The sequence below is a fragment of the Canis lupus genome, chromosome 35, assembly GCF_048164855.1.
Source record: "Canis lupus baileyi chromosome 35, mCanLup2.hap1, whole genome shotgun sequence".
NCBI classification, from domain to species: Eukaryota; Metazoa; Chordata; class Mammalia; order Carnivora; family Canidae; genus Canis; species Canis lupus.
In genome coordinates this window covers 2,658,866-2,678,388 of record NC_132872.1, presented here as the reverse complement: position 1 = coordinate 2,678,388, position 19,523 = coordinate 2,658,866, and the positions used below count along the sequence as shown (strand labels likewise).

The 19,523-nt window shown below is 36.6% G+C and overlaps 1 protein-coding gene across 3 annotated transcripts in view; it reads right to left on the bottom strand.

The window, feature by feature from the left end:
* Positions 1 to 19,523, bottom strand: part of LMLN (leishmanolysin like peptidase) — a 91,584-nt gene that overhangs the window by 68,249 nt on the left and 3,812 nt on the right. For all 3 annotated transcript variants that reach the window (XM_072811814.1, XM_072811812.1, XM_072811813.1), the window contains exons 2-6: positions 9,249 to 9,346; positions 8,126 to 8,156; positions 7,172 to 7,254; positions 6,562 to 6,679; positions 2,850 to 3,028 (exon numbers count right to left, since the gene is read on the bottom strand). In XM_072811814.1, coding sequence (XP_072667915.1) covers positions 2,850 to 3,028; positions 6,562 to 6,679; positions 7,172 to 7,254; positions 8,126 to 8,156; positions 9,249 to 9,346 — 509 coding nt within the window. The remainder of the gene's footprint in view (positions 1 to 2,849; positions 3,029 to 6,561; positions 6,680 to 7,171; positions 7,255 to 8,125; positions 8,157 to 9,248; positions 9,347 to 19,523) is intronic.

The following is a 19,523-nucleotide window of genomic DNA, read 5'->3' as shown; positions in this document are numbered from 1 at the left end:
ACCCACCTGTCTTTCAAAAACTGTGGCAAACAAAACAATAAAGAACTCCGAAGTCCTTTCTCTCACCACTACCTTAACATTTTTACCACTTAAAATGTAATCACATTTTACCAAGTAACCTTTGCCTTATTTAAGTAAGAAACACATGGCATATTTTGTTCACACTTGAGAACAACAGCCTTACATGTAAAAGTATGAATGTAATTCACTTACCAAAACACTGCCACACTGACCTCTAAAATATAAAATGGATGTCACTGCATGCCTTAAAACCCATCAGAGACCTACAGCATTTAAAATAAAATAGCCCTGTCTCTCCAATGCATCTCCTTAAGCTCTTATCTTCAAACACAGTGTCCACAGAAGTGGCTTATAACAGCAACAGGCAAACATGGATTTTTCCTAACATAAGTCTTTTTCAAGCTCTTTATTTGGCTGAAGCTTATCAATGTTCAGGTTGAAGTTTCACTCTTTCAAAGAGGCTGTCTCTGTCATAATTTAGATTATGTTTCCCCCTTTTTTCTCTTTTATGTTACAGCACCCCTTTTTTCCTACAAAGTATTTATCACATTTTGAAATCATTTATTTGTAAGTATATTTAATATTTGTCTCCCTCTGTAACTTGTATGTCCCGTGATGCAGGTACATGTGTCTATTTTGTTCACCTAGTCTGCTGGTAACATATTAGGCACTCAAATATTCATGGAATGAACTAATATGGCAGTTTTGAAGGTAAGTTTCTATATCATCTTAAAAAATTAAAAAAGAAAAAAAAAATTAAAAAAGAACCACTGAAGATACTTTTTCTTCCAACACTGACATCAAAAGAAACCAAATTCTTTTCCCAGATGGAGAAGACATATATGAGTAGCTTCATATTCACTGATAGAAACAAAATACTCTTTTACTCAATTATATAAAATGTGAACCACAAATTAAAGTGTTTTAAACAAACATACTAGCAGTTCAAAGAAAATGAAAAAGCCATTATACAGCCTCATCTGTGTAATGGTTCCTATGTCGGATTTTCTTACCAAAAGACAACTAGATACTCTAGGTATATTCAGCATTGTCAGATGCTGACAGGAGATGAACTAGTCTAGACCTGTCTCAACATGGGATTTCATATTCCTCCCCCGACTTTCCTAAGGAAGCCATTCTGTTCCTAATATATAACATAAGACTTTAACATGTCTCTTATTAAAAAAAAAAAAAAAGCTCATTGTGAAAAGGTATAAATCCAAACAACATAGAAATGTATATAGAAAAAAAGAAGAAATGTACAAAGAAAAACATGAAAATTCTGTTTTATATAAACTTCCCCGCTAATTCCACTATCAGAGGTAACTGCTATCAACAATTTGGGGTGCTTTTAGTATAACCAGTCATTTCGATCTGCCCAAGACTGAGGGGTTTCCTAGGATATGAGATTTTCAGTGCTAAAACAAGGCAATTTAGTTGGGATGGTTGGTAACCCTAATGATTTCTTTTTCCTTAGCACATTCAAGTACCTATATAAACTTTAAAAAAATATGTAATCATATCACATATATGCATGTAAAACACTGTTTTTACAATGTTCTTTAACACTCAACAGAACAGAATATTGAAAATGAGATTGTGTGTATGTGCACAACCCATGTAGTTTAGTTCAAATTAAGATAACCATGATTTTGCAACACTCCTTTTTTTTTTTTCAGCACTACTATTATGAAGGTGTATTTCACATAGACATCTACATTAAGAAAGTATCTCATTTAATGAAGTAACTTATTCATTTAGCACTCTACCACATTTCCTTAATACTGAGACACCATTAATTATAAAATATAAATTTCATGACAACTTTTCAGGGAAAAAGGAACACTCTATTAAATATATGTATTTTTACTAAACAATTCTATACACACACACATATATATACATACATATGCAAAAACATATAGCACTTTCTTTTTCAGTAATACAGTAAATCATTTGACTCTAAGCTTTCCCAACATTTAGAAGCTAAAGATTTTTGAGTAGATTTCACAGATCATCAGTTACATAGCATCATGGTAACAGATTGTTTTTCATAATTCATGATGCTGATTTTGACCTTTTTGCCACCTTTAGAACAGTATAATTCTAAAGTATATACCGGTGTTTCCTTTGTATTGCCTACGTGGTTCTTTAAAGTCATTTAGTCTTGACAGATAGATGAAAGTTCAAGACCTCAGCAATGGTCCTAACATACATGTGAACCCTTCATATTAACTCTCCTAGATTTAAGAGTGTTAATCTATCTTGGAATGTGGCAATTTCTACTACTTTTGATTAATTTGTTTGGAGTGTGACAGGCAATCTTCTGCATATACAGTAACACTTCATTTCAAGCCTGCCTCACTGGGCAATTAAAAAAAAATCTTTTGTAAACATAAAAGAGCCTCCAAATGTTTAAGTGATAATTTAAGCGAAGGACATAGCAAATAATATGACAATTAGATGAACAGTTATTTTTAACATCTTAGATTTAGCAGAGGTGCTAAAATCAAAGTTAAAATAGTATCATTAGAAGTATTTACTTCCAAAGAAAATTCTCTCCATAAAAAAAAAAAAAAAAAAAAAATTCTCTCCACAGTACATTTTCCTTGGAGTTGTTATTGACATTGCCATATGAATGACAGTTCTATCACCTGACACTCTCCCCGCCCCCATGCCCTACTGTCCCCACTCCCCAATCCAAGCCGTATACAGTTTCTTACTACTGGAATCAATCTGGAAAATGCAAACTTCTCGTACTCTACACACTTAAGACCTAAGAGTTCTTATATTAGATCTTGGGAAATAAGTCTCAGGGGAAAGTTTACCTGTCCATTTTTGCTTCCTGCTGGCAATAGGCTGCATAAGAGATGATGTTTTCATGGCTGCACCTCTCGGTGGCCAGAGCACCAACATACAGAACAAAGTCTGCATCCCGGACGCCCTCTTGGTCTTGCACACCCACTGCTACACAGGACCACTTACCCCCACGGCAGACCCTGCATCGCTGCGCCCATGGTGGGCAACAGAAAATCAGACCAGAGACAAGGTTAGCTGTAGGGACTTTTATTTTATAGTGAATCCAGACTCTAAATTTGTATGATTTAACATTTGTTACCCTTTAACTTTTATCAAAATCCATTCCTACCTCTACTCTGTTCCTATCTCTAATTTTGGATTTATTTATTTTCCTAAAATTTCTACTTTATAAATGAATATAAATCTATAATCTTAATTAAAACAATCGTTATTTTTAAGGGCAGTCAATCAGGATGCAAAAAAAGACAAATAGAAAAAATTTAAAAATTTTAAACTTTGAAACTAGGTGAAAATCACAGTGGACCTTCTTTTGTGTGTGTGTATATATATTGCATATTCCTATGAACCTATAATTATTTCAAAATCTACAGTTATTTCAAAATTAATCTAGTTATTTAAAAATCAATTAACCTACAGTTATCTAAAAATTAATTAATAAAAAGCTTTTTATCTAATGGAAATATATTTTCTATTATAAAGTAATTCATGTATTTTGTCAAAAATTCATATAATACAAACACATACAAGGTAAAAAGTTAAAGTCATCTTTACCTTTTAAAGACGAGTTTACAGGGTAAAGTTACCTCACCATCCCCCTTATTTCTAGTTTTCTAATTGAATCTTTGCCCTTGTAACATCTGCTTTTTAGAGAACTTCTCTCAAAGCAATTGTTTTAACAATTATAATCTCCAAATTATAAATTTAAAAATCAGTAAATTGTGATTTAGGTGTAAGAGATGCTTTTATAGAGAGAAAAAACAAAAATCCTCATTTCATTTCATTATTTACTCTTGTTTTTCTAACACATGTATTTATAATTTTTCAGTTCAATTACTTTTTAAATAAAAAAATTTAAAAATTAATAGTTGGTAACTTGTAACCTATTAATAGTTGGTGTAACAAAAAGTTTTAATTTTCAAACATTCTTTTTCATGATCTCTCTTTAAAAAAAAAAAAATCAAGATACCCCCCTCAATCCATCAAGATGTAAGAAGCAGAATTTGGAAAAGCCAAGCAAATTAAAAACAAAAAATATCTTAGAAAGAAAGCAAAGAAATGTGTTTGTCTTTTTTTTTTTAAAGATTTTATTTATTCTTGAGAGACACACAGAGAGAGGCAGAGACAAAGGTAGAGGAAGAAGCAGGCTCCTTCTGGGGAGGCCAATGTGGGACTTGATGCGGTGACCCCAGGATCACGACCTGAGCCAAAGGCAGATGCTCAACCACTGAGCCACCCAGGTGTCCCAAGAAATGTCTTTTTTGAAATGATTTTATTTTTAAGTACTCTCTACACCTAACGTGGGGTTCAAACTCACATCCAAGAGATGAAGTCACATGCTCTTTTGACTGATCATCATGTGCTCCAAGAAATATATCTTAAAAATTCCTCTCAATTTCTTGGGAAAAAAGCTGGATGTGTAACTAACAAATTGTTTTAATTTTTAAATGTGTCCCTAAAGCCTTTTATACATTCTCAAAAAATCTGAGAAAAGAAATGAAAGCTGAGTTAGTGGTATTAGTGCCAATAATATATATATATATATATATATAGGTGTCTAAGAGCCACACTGAACTTCATATAACTTAATAAAAAAAATTACAAAGTAAACTTTATCTAAACATATTCTTAATTTTGGTTACAAAGTAAATGTTCAGTAATATATTCATTTTCTAGAAGTAACCAGAGAACAGAGTTCAATAAAGAAAAACAGCTAAGGCAATAATATTTTCAAATATATATGCATAATAAATTGGTTTTCTGGTACACATGTTTAAAATTTTTTTAAATTTTTATCTTTTCCTGATAAGTAATATATGCTTAATATGAAAAATCAGAACATTATAAAAATACATAACTTAGCAACAAAAAAAGCCCCCCACACTCCAACTCTTAAAGAAAGCCATTAATATTTAGGTATGACTCCAGATTCTTTAGTATGTGTATACCTTCAGATTATTTTTTATTGTGTATATAATACACTTTTTAATTTTCTTGTTTTAATTTCAGTTTTATTAAGTTGAATTATTAATTCTAATTCTTTTTTTAAAAATTAATTTTAGGCAGCCCCGGTGGCACAGCGGTTTAGCGCCGCCTGCAGCCCAGGGCGTGATCCTGGAGACCCAGGATCAAGTCCCATGTCCGGCTCTCTGTGTGGTGCCTGCTTCTCCCTTTGCTGTGTCTCTGCCCCTCTCTCTCTGTCTCTATGAATAAATAAAATAAAATCTTTAAAAATAAAAATAAAAAATAAAAATCTAATTCTTAAATAAAATAGGCTAACTACACATACTGGTTTCCAACTTTTTTTTAAGAGCTTAAATATCTTTCCAAGTCAGTATATAGAGATCTTCATTCTTTTTTTTTTTTTTTTTGAGATCTTCATTCTTTAACAGCTACATAGTATTCCATTATAGGATTATACCATAATTTAATACTAATATAGGCATATCTATAGTTTTGCAAAGAATATCCTTGAACATAGATTGCACAGTTCCAAGTACTTTTATGGAACACATTTCCTTTTTTTTTTTTTTTTTTAATTCAGAGGCGGAGACAGAGAGACTCAGGCAGAAAGGCAGAGACACCGGCAAAAGGAGAAGCGGGCTCCATGCAGGGAGCCCGATGTGGGACTCGATCCCAGGTCTCCAGGATCACACCCCAGGCTGCAGGTGGCACTAAACCACTGCGCCACCGGGGCTGCCCTATGGAACACATTTCCAAACTGGGTTGAAGCATACCATACGTATTTTTTACTTTAGGAAATAATGTCAAATTGCTCTTAAAAAATACTGAATATAGGGCACCTGGGTAGCTCAGTTGGTTAAGCAGCTGCCTTCAGGTCAGGTCATGATCCTAGGGCCCTGGGATTGAGTCCCGCATCAGGCTCCCTGATGAGCAGGGAGCCTGCTTCTTCCTCTCCCTCAGCCTCTCGCCCTGCTTGAACTTGCTCTCTCTCTCTCTCTCTTTCTGTCAAATAAATTAAAAAATAAAAATTCTGAGTATATATCTACTAAAGGTTGTTTTGGAAGACAAAGATGAAGTTCTTAGCTAAAATGATTCAGCAACCCCCTCAGAGATAAAGTGAAAAAAGAAAAAAAGAGAGGGCAGCCAGGGTTTAGCGCCACCTTCAGCCCTGGGTGTGATCCTGGAGACCTGGGATCGAGTCCCCCGATGGGCTCCCTGCATGGAGCCTGCTTCTCGCTCTGCCTGTGTCTCTGCCTCTCTATCTGTGTCTTTCATGAATAAATAAATAAAATATAAAAAAAAAATTATCCAATTGTTAAAAAGAAAAAAAGAGAAGGTATCAATAAATTCTTTTGAAAACCAATGAAAGAATAAAATCAGCTAAGATTACTTTTTTTTTTTAAGATTACTTTTGATAGAAGAATGAAGCTTTTGAATTTAAGTCTATAAAAACTTCTTGGTGACATTCACAGATTCAAAATCTCCCTCTCTTAGTTTATCCTAAAGAGTAAAAACATTGCTAAGAGCAAGGTGAATTACCTGGAGGTGCTCCTCAGGCACTATAACAGGGCCGCATTTTGTGTGCTCTGCAAATTCCCCGGTACAGTATCTATGGGGGTCATTTTCCTTCTGTAAGTATCGGTTTGTTGCACGTTGTCTTCAGTTCATTTGTATATCAAAATTTAATTACAAAAAAAAAAAAAGAAAAATAGTTCACAGCAGTTAACATTTTAAAAGACTAGCAGCTACTATATTAGTTCATTAATAATGATTACTATTTTTGTTAGAAAAGTAGACTAAGAAAAAATTTTGGTTTCATGGAAATTCTCCTAAGCTAGGTTTTCAGACACTCAAATACTTCACAAGTCTCTGCTGTAGACACATGAAGGGAGGAAGGGGATGTGGGGAAGAGGCAACAAGTACACCCTAGGAAAAGATCTAGCAGGTCACATCATAATGGAAAATCAGGGAAAGAATGATTACATAACAAGTGCTTTCTTATTCCTTTTAAATATCTTTCAGTTTGGTCTCTAAGGACAAACATAATAAAATATCCTAGTATGAGTTTCATAATATGCCACACTGACAGAATGGGGAGGTCAGAGTACTGAACACCTGAAGAAAACGACCTGTATTGAATGTAACATACCTGCTAAGTAAGATAGTGCCCGCAGGTCTACGAACCTGAAAAGTCTTCTCTAAATAAGAAATAGCTTGTGGAAAAAGTTTGTTCTAAACAAAAATTGGAAAAAAAAAAAGTCAGAATTATAATTAAAGGACAAATATATTTAAAATAAGTAAGCACAGGATATTAATGACTGAAGGGAAAAAAGGAAAAAACCTTACAATCCTGGAATACAGGTGCTAGTCAAAGGTTGTGTGGCAAGAGAATGAGCCTAGGAGCAAAAGAATTTTCTTATTTTCTTAGTTGAGTTTGGGAAAAGAGAATTAAGTGAAAAATTCCTTCCCTATCTCCACTTAAATAGAATATTAGCATATATAAATCTCAACTATTAATCTAAATTATTTCAAATTTGGGACTGCATTAGATGATTCGAACATTAAGGTAATTTATGTTAAATAAAATCTTATGTTTAGAAGATCCACTTTAATCTCACCAATTTCTGTGACCCATAATGAATAGGTTCAATGTATATGTGTGACTCTGTAAAGCTAAGAAATTGTTGAAGTTAGGACCTCTATAAACAACTTTGGCATATCATATAATCAGATAAATCCATTTCCAGGAGAATGACTATTTCCACAAGACAATGGTGTTCTCAATGTATTTCAAAAATTGTCTTTTTCACCGTCTTCAGCATGTTCTGCTCCCACAAAACAAAGAGAATAAGAAAACAAGTAGACTGATTTACTATTAAATTGTAAAATGAAAAGATTCATTTAGCATCAAATAAGGACAAAGTTTTGGTGAATGCATCAGAGATGCCTTTGAAGAAAAATAATAAATACATTCACTATCAACATCTTTTATTCATTCATTCATTCACAGTCATGCATATATTTTCTTTATTGAAGTACAATTTACATAAAGTGCACCCATTTTAAAAGCAGCAAATTCAAGCCATGAGTATTTATTACATACCTTTACAAGGTATCTTTTCTCAGGGAGCAATCTGAAAATGAAGACATAAAACATAAGAATTGCCATGATGGGCAGCATTGTCTCATTTTTTCAGAATATATCTGGCAGGAGCCCCAAGGAATGCTTTGTGGAAGGATCTAGTATCAATCCCCTAAAATCTCAATTTACCTCAATGAGCATTTGAGTTTACCCTGTACCAAAGCACAATGCTAGGCATGACCATGTTATCTCATTCATTTGGGAAATTAAGGAGAGGGGAACACAAAAATTACTCCTAATAGCTCTTCATATATAACCACAGACACATAATTTATCTATTTTCTGGCCCTCTCTTACACTAAATGAAAGATTAGACTATCATTCACTAAATGAAAGATTAGACTATCATTCCTCTGGCTAACGATTTTATAAGTATTCTTATTGTATATAATAGTACTTCCTTTTATTTTTCCTCCACATACTTATTGAGGATGTGCCTTCCAGGTATGTTATGACCACATCCAAGTAGATCCATACTTGTTCTGTTTAAATTGTTAATGATGTATAGATTTTTTTAAAAGATTTTATTTATTTGAGAGAGTGAGAGAGCGAGAGAGAGAGAGGGAAAGAGGGAGAGAGAGAGAAGGAGCAGGGTGAGGAATATAGGGTGAGGAAGAAGCAGACTTCCCGCTGAGCAGGGAACCTGATGCAGGGCTCATTCCCAGGACTCTGGCAGACGAAGACGAAGGCAGACGCTTAACTGACTGAGCCACCCTGGTGCCCCTATGATGTACAGATTCTAATCATATCCCATAGTCTTTATCTTTCCAGACTAAGAAGTATTTTTAGCTTAATTCCATCTTGAAGATGCATTAACATGTTGCTCCATCTATGGATCTTCAGGTAACAGATGAAAATATCTTTAATATTTGGATTCTTAATTTTATTTATTTGAGAAAGAGAGAGCACAAATGGGGGGTGAGGAGGGAGAAGCAGGCTCCCCACTGAGCAGGAAACCTGACATGGGGCTTGATCCCAGGACTGCGAGATCATGACCTAAGTAGAAGGCAGAGGCCTACCTGACTAAGCCATTCAGGCAGCCCTGATTCTTAATTTTAAAAACACAAAATAATGTTGTACTTACTCGTCAATACTTTTATCATACACAGTCTTGATTCTTAAATGTTCATCAACATCTCTTTTTACAACATGATTTGTCTTAAGATGAACCTTATTTATGACCTGAAAAAAATAGATTTGAAAAAAAATTTTAAAGGTGTTGTATAGATTAGCCAATTCAGATTCTAACCTAAAATTAATGAACTAAGTTTTAAGTGTAACACCCAGAAAATAATGAAAGAACTAAATAAATGAAGAGACATTTCACATTCATGGATAGGAAGACCCAATATTATCAGGATGTTGGTTCTTCCCAATTTGATCTATAGATTCAAAGCAATCCCAATCAGAATCCCAGCAAGTTATATTGAAGATACCAAACAAACTGATTCTGAAGACAATATGGAAAGGCAAAAGACCCAGAATAGCCAACACAATGTCAAAGGAGAACAAAGCTAAAAGACTGATAAGACCTGACTTCAAGATTTACAGTGATCAAAACATGTGGTAAAGCTACAGTGATCAAAACATGTGTTACTAACAAAAGAGGAGTCAAAAAATTTATTGCAGCATTATTTAAAATAGCCAAGAGGGCAGCCCGGGTGGCTCAGCGGTTTAGAGTCTGCCTTCGGCCCAGGGTGGGATCCTGGAGACCCGAGATCAGGTCCCACAACGGGCTCCCTGCATGGAACCTGCTCTCTCCCCCCCGCCCCACTCTCTGTGTGTGTCTCTGATGAATAAATAAAATCATAAAAACACAATAAATAAATAAATAAGTAAGTAAGTAAGTAAGTAATTAAGTAAGTAAGTAGCCAAGATATGGAAGCAGTCTAAGTGCCCATTGACAGATGAATGGATAAAGAAGATAACGTATTACACAATGGAATATTACTCAGCCATAAATGAGAGCAGGAAATCTCACCATTCATAACAACATAGACTTAGAAGGTATTATGCTAAGTGAAGTAAGTCAGAGAAAGACAACATGATTTTACTTATATGTAGAATCTAAAAAAACAAAAACAGGGGCGCCTGGGTGGCCCAATCGGTGAGCATCTGCCTTCAGCTCAGGTCATGATCTCAGGGTCCTGGGATCGAGTCTCTCTCATTGGCTTTCTTGCTCCACAGGAACCTGCTTCTTTCTCTGTCTCTGCCTCTCTCTCTCTCTCATAAACAAACAAACAAACAAACTTAAAAAAACAAAATAAAAAATAAACAAAAACCAAAAAGCAGACTAAAAAATACAGAAAACAAACTGGTGGTTGCCAGAGGAGAGGGAGGTGGGGAGATAGGCAAAATAGATGAAGGAGATAAAGAGGTATAGACTTCTAGTTATATAAACAAGTCACAGGGATAAAAAGTACAGCATAGGAAATATAGTCAACAATGTTGTGATAACATTGTATAACGACAGACAGTAACTACATTTATCCTGGTGAGCATTTTATAATGTATGTAATTGTTAACTCACTATGTTGTACACCTAAAACTAATATTATATATTGACTATACTTCAATTAAAACTTTTCAAAAAGGAAAAAAATAGACCAATAGATCAATGGAACAGAAAAGAGAGCCCCAAAATAGGCCCATATAAATACAGTCAACTGATCTTTTACAAAGAAGTAAAGGTAATACAATGGAGCAAAGAAGTCTTTTCAACAAATGCTACTGGAACAACTGGACATCCACATTAAAAATAAAAAAAGAACCCAGAGACAGACCTTATGCCATACCTTCACAAAAATTGACTCAAGATGGATTACACACCTAAATGTAAAATGTAAAACATAAAACTCTTAGATGATATCATGGGAGAAAACCTAGACAATGTTGGGTACGGCAATGACTTTTTAGATACAACACTAAATGGGGTGCCTGGGTGGCTCAGTCAGTTAAATGTCTCACTCCTGATTTCAGCTCAGGTTATGATGAGCAACAAGCCCAGCATCAGGTTCTACCTTAGTGGGGAGTCTGCTTGAAAATTCCCTCCCTCTACCTCTGACTCATACACATGCTTGCTTGCTTGCTCTCTCTCTCTCTCTCAAATAGATGGATCTTAAAAAAAAAAAAAAAAAAAAAAAAAGATACAACACTAAAAGACTGATCCAAGAAAGAAATAATTGATAAATCTGAGTTTATTAAAATTAAAAACTTATGCTCTATGAAGGATAACATGAAGAGAATGAGTTTATTAAAATTAAAAACTTATGCTCTATGAAGGATAACATGAAGAGAATAAGAAGATAATCCACACACAGACTGGAAGAAAAATATTTGCAAAAGACACATCTTGGTAAAGGACTATTACACAAAATATACAAAGAAGTCTTAAAACTCAGTAAGAAAATGAACAGTTCAATTAAAAACTGGGCAAAATATCTAAACAAACAAGCATATGAAAAGATGCTCCATATTATGTCGTCAGGGAAACGCAAATTAAAACAATGAAATTCTACAGCCCATTTATTAGAATGACCAAAATCTGGAACATGGACAATATTAAATGCTGCCAAAGATGTGGAGCAACAGGAACTCTCATTCATTGTTGGTGGAAATGCAAAATAGCACAGCCACTCTGGAAGACAGTTTGGCAGTTTCTTACAAAAGAAAATATCCTCATCAGTACAACTGAGCAACTGTGCTCTTTGGTATTTACTCAAATGAGTTAAAAATTATGTACAAAGACATCTGTATACAGAAAACCTACATACCAATTGTATTTGTCCCCCATCAAGAAATGTATCCCATCAAGATTGATCATAATGTGAACTATGAATTCTGGGTGATTATAATGTGCCAATAGAGGTTCATCAATTGTAACAAAAGTACCACTCTGGTTGGGGATGTTGATAATGGGGGAATCTGTACGTGAGGGGGAACACGGTGTTTGGGAAATCTCTATACCTTCTTCTCAGTTCTGCAGTAAAACTAAAACTGCTCTAAAAAGTAGTCTTTAGGGCAGCCCTGGTGGCGCAGCGGTTTAGCGCCGCCTGCAGCCTGGAGTGTGATCCTGAACACCCAGGATCAAGTCCCACATCGGGCTTCCTGCATGGAGTCTGCTTCTCCCTCTGCCTGTGTCTCTGCCTCTCTCTTCGCTCTCTATGAATGAATGAATAAATAAATCTTTAAAAAAAAAAAGTAGTCTTTAATTAAAAAAAAAATAGAGATCAGAAGACAGTGGAACAAATAGTTAAAGTGCCAAAGGAAGTCCATATACAATGAAACTACCCTTCAAAAATGTAGAGGACATAAATATATTTCAGAAAAACAAAAATTAAGAGAATTCATCATCAGCACATTTATTTCCCACACTGTAATTTTTTTTTTTAAATTTATGTATGATAGTCACAGAGAGAGAGAGAGGCAGAGACACAGGCAGAGGGAGAAGCAGGCTCCATGCACCGGGAGCCGACGTGGGATTCGATCCCGGGTCTCCAGGATCGCGCCCTGGGCCAAAGGCAGGCGCTAAACTGCTGTGCCACCCAGGGTTCCCTATTTCCCACACTATAAAAAATCTAAAGGAAGTTCTTCATGGTCATGCAAATGACACTAAATGGTATCTTGGTTCTTAGTTCAGGCTGCTATAATAGAATATCATAATCTAGGTGGCTTATAAACATCGGAAATTTATTTCTCACAACTTTGAAGACTAGTAGGTCCAAGATCAACGTGTTTGAAGATTGGGCGTCTGGTGATGGCCCCCCACTTGTTTTCTAAGGCCATATTCTTACTGTGTCCTTTGGCACAAGAGGCAAAGGAGCTTTCTGAGATCTCTTTCATAAGAGTATTATTAATTTTATTCATTATGGCTCTGCTGTCATGACCTGATTACCCCACTTCCTAATCATCACAATGGGAGTTAGGATTTTAACATATAAATTTTGGAGGGGACATAGCATTCAGTCTTTTGCAGATCTTGGAACATGAATGGTAATCAGTTCCCTACATTGATATAAAATTTCCCAAAGTGATAAGATAGGTTCATTGTGCCTAAAGTATTAATAGAAACAATATAGTTTATGCTGAACACTTGTTTACTCTTCAGAGTGAAATTTTAGTGACTGAAATTATGACGTGCCAATCTCATACAAAAACCCTGGACTCATAGGCTCAGATGAGCTTCCTTGTCAGACAACATTTTGTGCTTGCAGTTAAAAGTTACAGCTGAAGGAATTAAGCATATCCTACATGACTCAACTAGGAGAGGACTCTTGTAAGCCTGTGCCTGCTTTCCTCCAGTCTTTGCTCTATGAGCTTTTTCTCTTTGCTGATTATGCTTCGTATCCTTTCACTGTAATAAATCTTAGCTTGAGTACAACTATGTGTCAAGTCCTGTGAGTCTTCTAGCAAATCACGAAACCCAAGGTGGTCTTGGAGACCCTCAACATAATAATACACATACTTATTTTCTTTTTTGTTTAGAGACATTAACTTTTCAAAATTAAAATTGGAAAATTGTAATTTGAGATTTATAATATGTAGAGGTAATATATAACAATAGCAAAATGGTGAAATCTAACCAAAAGAAAAATGATTAAGCAAATAAACAAAAAGCAGAATCAGACAGGGGCTCCTGGGTGGCTCACTCAGTTAAGCATCTGCCTTCATATCAGGTCATGATCTTGGGGTCTTGGAATCAAGCCCCTCACTGGACTCTATGCTTGGCAGGGAGTCTGCTTCTCCTTCTCACCTCCCTCTGTGCTCTTTCAAATAAAAAAATAAAACCTTAAAAAAAAAAAGCAGAATCAAACTGATGAGCCAGACAGAAAGGGGGTGAAGAGATGGGCAAAAGGGGTGAAGGGGAATGGGAGATATAGGCTTCCAGTCATAGAATCTATAAATCATAGGAATAAAAGGTACAGCACAGGAAACATAGTCAGTGATATTCTAATGTGTTGTATGTGACAGATGGTAGCTACACTTGTGGTGAGTTTAGCATCAGGTATAAACTTCTTAAATCACTATGTTGCACACCCAAAACTAATGTAACACTGTGTGTCAACTACACTTAAATTAAAAGGGAGAACCTGGCTGGTTCAGTCAGAGCAGGCAGCTGATCGCACAGTTGTTGAGTTCAAGCCTCATGTTGGGTAGAGAAATTACTTAAAAATAAAAATCTTAGGAAAAAAAAAAGCAAAATGACCACGGTGCAAATAAAACTATAGTATTTTAAAGTTCCTAGATTTAACATGAATATTAACTTTAAGTAGATGCTATAAATACAAGACTACTAATCTAATCATGAGTACAAATATATCGCATCTTATTGTAGTTTAATTAAGCTTCAAATTAAAAAGTAGAGATATAACTAAAAAGTCAACAGAAGAATCAAATTAGAATATTAAAGGAGAACAGAGAAAACAAAAAAGGTGAAATAGAGAAAATAAGTAGCTAAATTGCAGACCCAAATTCAACTATGTGAATAATCCCATTAAATGTAAATAGACTTGGGACACCTGGGTGGCTCAGTGGTCTGCCTTTGGCTCAGGGTGTGATCCTGGGTCTGGAGATCAAGTCCTCCATCAGGCTCCCTATGAGGAGCCTGCTTCTCCCTTTGCCTATGTCTCTGTCTCTCTCTTTCTGTCTCTCATAAATAAAAAAAATATTTTTAAAAAAATGTAAATAGACTGAACATTCCCATTAAAAAGCAGAGATTGTTAGAGTAAGTAGCAGAGCAAGATCCAACTATTTGCTATTTTTAAGAAACCTATTTTAACTATAAAGACCTAAAGGGGTTGAAAGCATAAGAATGGAAAAATACACATCATAAAACATTGATAAAAAGAAAGCCAGAATATTATTAGACAAAGTATACTTCAAAGAAAGGAATATTATCAGGGATAAAGAGAGACACAATTCATATTGCTAAATGGGTCAATTCAACAAATCAATTAACTGGAAAACTAAAAGATAACAGAGAAATCAATAAAACTAAGAGCTAATTCCTTGAGAAGACTAATATAACTGATAAACCTCTAAGCAGACTGACCAAGAGAAAGAGATAACACCAACTGCCAATATCAAGAATGAAACAGAAGACATTACAGACTTTACGGACTGTGATAGTGTGACTTACAATAGGAAATATTTTTGGTTCTTGTCCCATTTCTGGCACAGAGCTCTTAAACTCTTCAAATTTCCTAAGTTATAAGAGTAATAAAGATGTCTTAAAAAAAAAAAAAAAAAAGAGGGATCCCTGGGTGGTTCAGTGGTTTAGCACCTGCCTTTGGCCCAGGGCGTGATCCTGGAGTCCCAGATCGAGTCCCACATCAGGCTCCCTGCATGAGCCTGCTTCTCCCTTTGCCTGTGTCTCTGCCTCTCTCTGTGTGTCTCTCATGAATAAATAAATAAAATCTTAAAAAAAAAAAAAAGATTAAGAAAAAAAACGATTTTCTTTTTAAAGTTGAGAGAGAGAGAGAGAGAGAGAGAGAGAGAGCAAGCATGTGCATGAGTACAAGGTGGGAAAGGGCAAAGGAAGAAGCAGACTCTCCACTGAGCAGAGAGCTTGATATGGGTCTTGATCCCAGGACCCTGAGGTCACAACCTGAGCCAAAGGCAGATGCTTAACTGACTGAGCCACCCAGGCACCACAATAAAGGTGTTTTTTGTTATGTGAATGAGGTGACTTTTGGAAAGCATCTGAGGATGGGACTAGCTGCCAGTGGAGCTAACCATGTGATCAGAGAGTTGGAACTTTCAGTCTCCACTCATTCCATCTCTGAGGAGAGAGGGGTCATAGATTGAGTTCAATCCCTAATGGCTGATGATTTAATCAATCATGTCTAGGTAATGATGACTCTATAAAACCCAAAAGGATGGGGTTTGATGAGTTTCCTGTTGGTGAACATTGTTACACTCAGAAATAAAACTGCTGGTTATTCTTCCAGCAAAAATGGGTTTATTTGGGAATAGCAGAGAATTGCAATCCAGGACAAGCATGCTACAAGAAAACCATAGGCAAGTCTGAAGAACAAAAGAGGAATACTAGTCTTTTATAGAGTGGAAAAGGAAACTGGGAGGGTGTTATAAGCAAAATGTCCACTGGAATAAACTGGAAGTTTGAAATATAATGGCTTTCCATTGGCTTAGTTGTAACAATCTCTCATTGGCTGGACTATTGCAAGGCAAGGAGGAAAAACATTCTTCTTCCAGCTGGGATAGTAAAGTAGTATCCACATGCAAGGCCCATCACTCACTACCTGGTAGGTCTGCAATTGCCGATGAGTGCTAGGACATGAGAGCTCCCTCTTGCTGACCTCCCTGCTCCATTCTTTTTTTTTTTTTTTTTTTTAATTTTTTTTTTTTAATTTTTATTTATTTATGATAGTCACAGAGAGAGAGAGAGAGAGAGGCAGAGACACAGGCAGAGGGAGAAGCAGGCTCCATGCACCGGGAGCCTGACGTGGGATTCGATCCCGGGTCTCCAGGATCGCGCCCTGGGCCAAAGGCAGGCGCTAAACCGCTGCGCCACCCAGGGATCCCTCCCTGCTCCATTCTAAATGAAGTTTCCTTTTATTAATTTTCACATCACTTGAAAGAGATTCCTGGAGAACAGAATGCTCTGATGGGGGGAAACTCCTCACCATTTCTCTATACCTTGCCCTATGCATTTCTTCCATCTAGTTGTTCCTGAATTATACTTTTATAATAAACCAGTAATCCACTAGTAAATTTTTTCTCTGAGTTCTGTGAGCTGCTCTATCAAATTAATCCAACCCAAGGAAGGGGTTACTGGAAACTCTAAAGTCATTTGATCAGAAGCTCAGGTGACAGTCTGGATTTACAATTGGTGTCTGAAATGGTGGAGTGGGGGCCAGTCTTGTAAACTGTGGAATCTGATGCTATCACTGGGTTGATAAGTGTCAGAACTGAGTTTCAGCTTGTGTAGGAGAGTTGCTTAGTGGTGTGTGGAAATCCCCTCATACACTGGAATTGGTACCAGAACCCTTTGTAGACATTTAAAAGATAAAGACAATATTAAGAAAAACTTTATATCCATAAATTTGTTAACTTCAATGAAATGAAATTATTTGAAAGATATAACTTTTCAAAACACAATCAAGGGATGCGAGGGTGGCTCAGTGGTTGCGCATCTTCCTTTGGCTTAGGTTGTGATCCCCGGAGACAGGGGACACAGTCCGCATCTGGCTCCCTGGGGGGAGCCTACTTCTCCCTCTGCCTATGTTTCTCTCTTTCTGTCTCTCAAGAATAAATAAAATCTTAAAAAAAAAAAAAGAGCAACTGTTGCCTGGAGTATCTGGATGAATGGGAGACTGGCGCAGGATGGGGTAGGGATCTTTCTGAACACATGGAAATGTTCTATATCATGTGATTGCAAGTTTCACATGGAAGTACATGATTGCAATTATTGCATTTCAATATATGTAAGTTTTACCAGAAAACTTTTAGGGGCACCTGGCTGGCTCAGATGGTAGAGCATACCACTCTTGATCCTGGGGTTACGGTTTAGATCCCCATGTTGGTCATGGAGATTACTTCAAACAAACAAACAAACAACCTTTTAAAATAATATTTTTTTTAGAGGGGAGAGCGGCAAAGGGAGTGAGAGAACCCCAAGCAGGCTCCACTCCCAGCAGAGTCCCACGTGGAACTTGATCTCACAACTCTGAGGCTGTGACCTGGGCTGAAATCAAAAGTCAGACAAGTTATTAATCACCTGAGTCTCCCAGTGTGGGACCCAGGAAATCGAACAAAATCCCCTACCCCTGGACAAGCAGAGCAGGACTGACTCTATTTTGGACTGCACCCACCTTGTGCTGACCTGCTTATTACTTAGGGCACTGCCCTGCCCTAATCAAAGACCAGGGCACACCCTAACCGGAAATCCGGCTCAGCGGACCAGCCTGACTGTGCAACTCCTGTGTATCCCATGGGCCACTGGCCCCTATACAGTTGCTAAGCCTCTTAGTCTCGGGGTCCAAGTCCCTGCTCTGCTGCGTTGGGTGTACTTGGACCCAGGCTTGAGCTTGTAAATAATCCCTCGTGTGATTGCATCGGTGTCGGCTCCTTGGTGGTTTCTCGGATTGGCGATCTTGGGCACAACACCCAGGTGCCCCAACAACAAACTTAAAAGTAACAATAACAAGTGAGAGGATGGAGAATGGCTGGAAGTAAACAAGAATGAGAGAATAAAGTAAGAGTTAAAGCTCGGTGATAGGTCCATGGGAGTTCATTATACTATTCCATTTTTTGGTTTTAATTAACATGATTTAAAAAACGAAACTTAGAGGTTTTAGTTGAAAACAAGTTAAATGTGTCAAAAAAATTTTTTTGAGTAGGTTCTAGATCTAACATGGAACAACTGAGAGACCAAGAGTTTCAAACTCTACCAACTGAGCCAGCCACCCCCACCTCCGTATTTTTTTCCAACATGTTTTGTACTTCCCATCACAATAAAAAAAAAAAAGTGAATTTCTTATAGCATTTAACAGAAGTGTAGTCACTAGTAGGAGTACAATGAAGAATTCTTGCTTATACTTTTTTTTTTTTTTTTTTTTTTAAGATTTGGTTTATTTATTCATGAGAGACAAAGCGAGAGCAAGGCAGAGGCCCAGGCAGAGGGAGAAGCAGGCTCCATGCAGGGAGCCCGAGTGGGACTCGATCCCAGGTCTCCAGGATCAGGCCCTGGGCTGAAGGTGGCGCTAAACCGCTGAGCCACCCAGGGATCCCTTGCTTATACTCTATATTTAGGTAAAAGCTAAGGCAATGGTTAGAGGGACTTGCTATTACATAGTCTATGAAGTACTAGGAATATTTACTAAGGATAAGAAGTCTCAAAAAGTACCTAATAGATTGCTTTTATTTTTTTTTTATTTATTTTTTTTTTTAAATAATTCTCCTTTTTTATTTATTTATGATAGTCACAGAGAGAGAGAGAGAGGCAGAGACACAGGCAGAGGGAGAAGCAGGCTCCATGCACCAGGAGCCTGATGTGGGATTCGATCCCGGGTCTCCAGGATCGCGCCCTGGGCCAAAGGCAGGCGCCAAACCACTGCGCCACCCAGGGATCCCAATAGATTGCTTTTAATATCTGAAGCACTGTCACTATTGAATTTGTTTAGCCAAGAGGCATAAATAGGAATAGTGGGTGGAAGTTTCAGGAAGAGTTTTCAGCTCCATAAAAGAAGAACTTTATACTGATGATCTTCAAAAAGGAAAGGGGCTGTCTCTGGCAATAATCTCCCTATCCACGGAGATATTCAAATATAGATTGGAGTTTTGAATGCCGGCAACCACTAGAAGCAGCAGCTATTTAGGTTCCCTCTAGTGGAGAGAT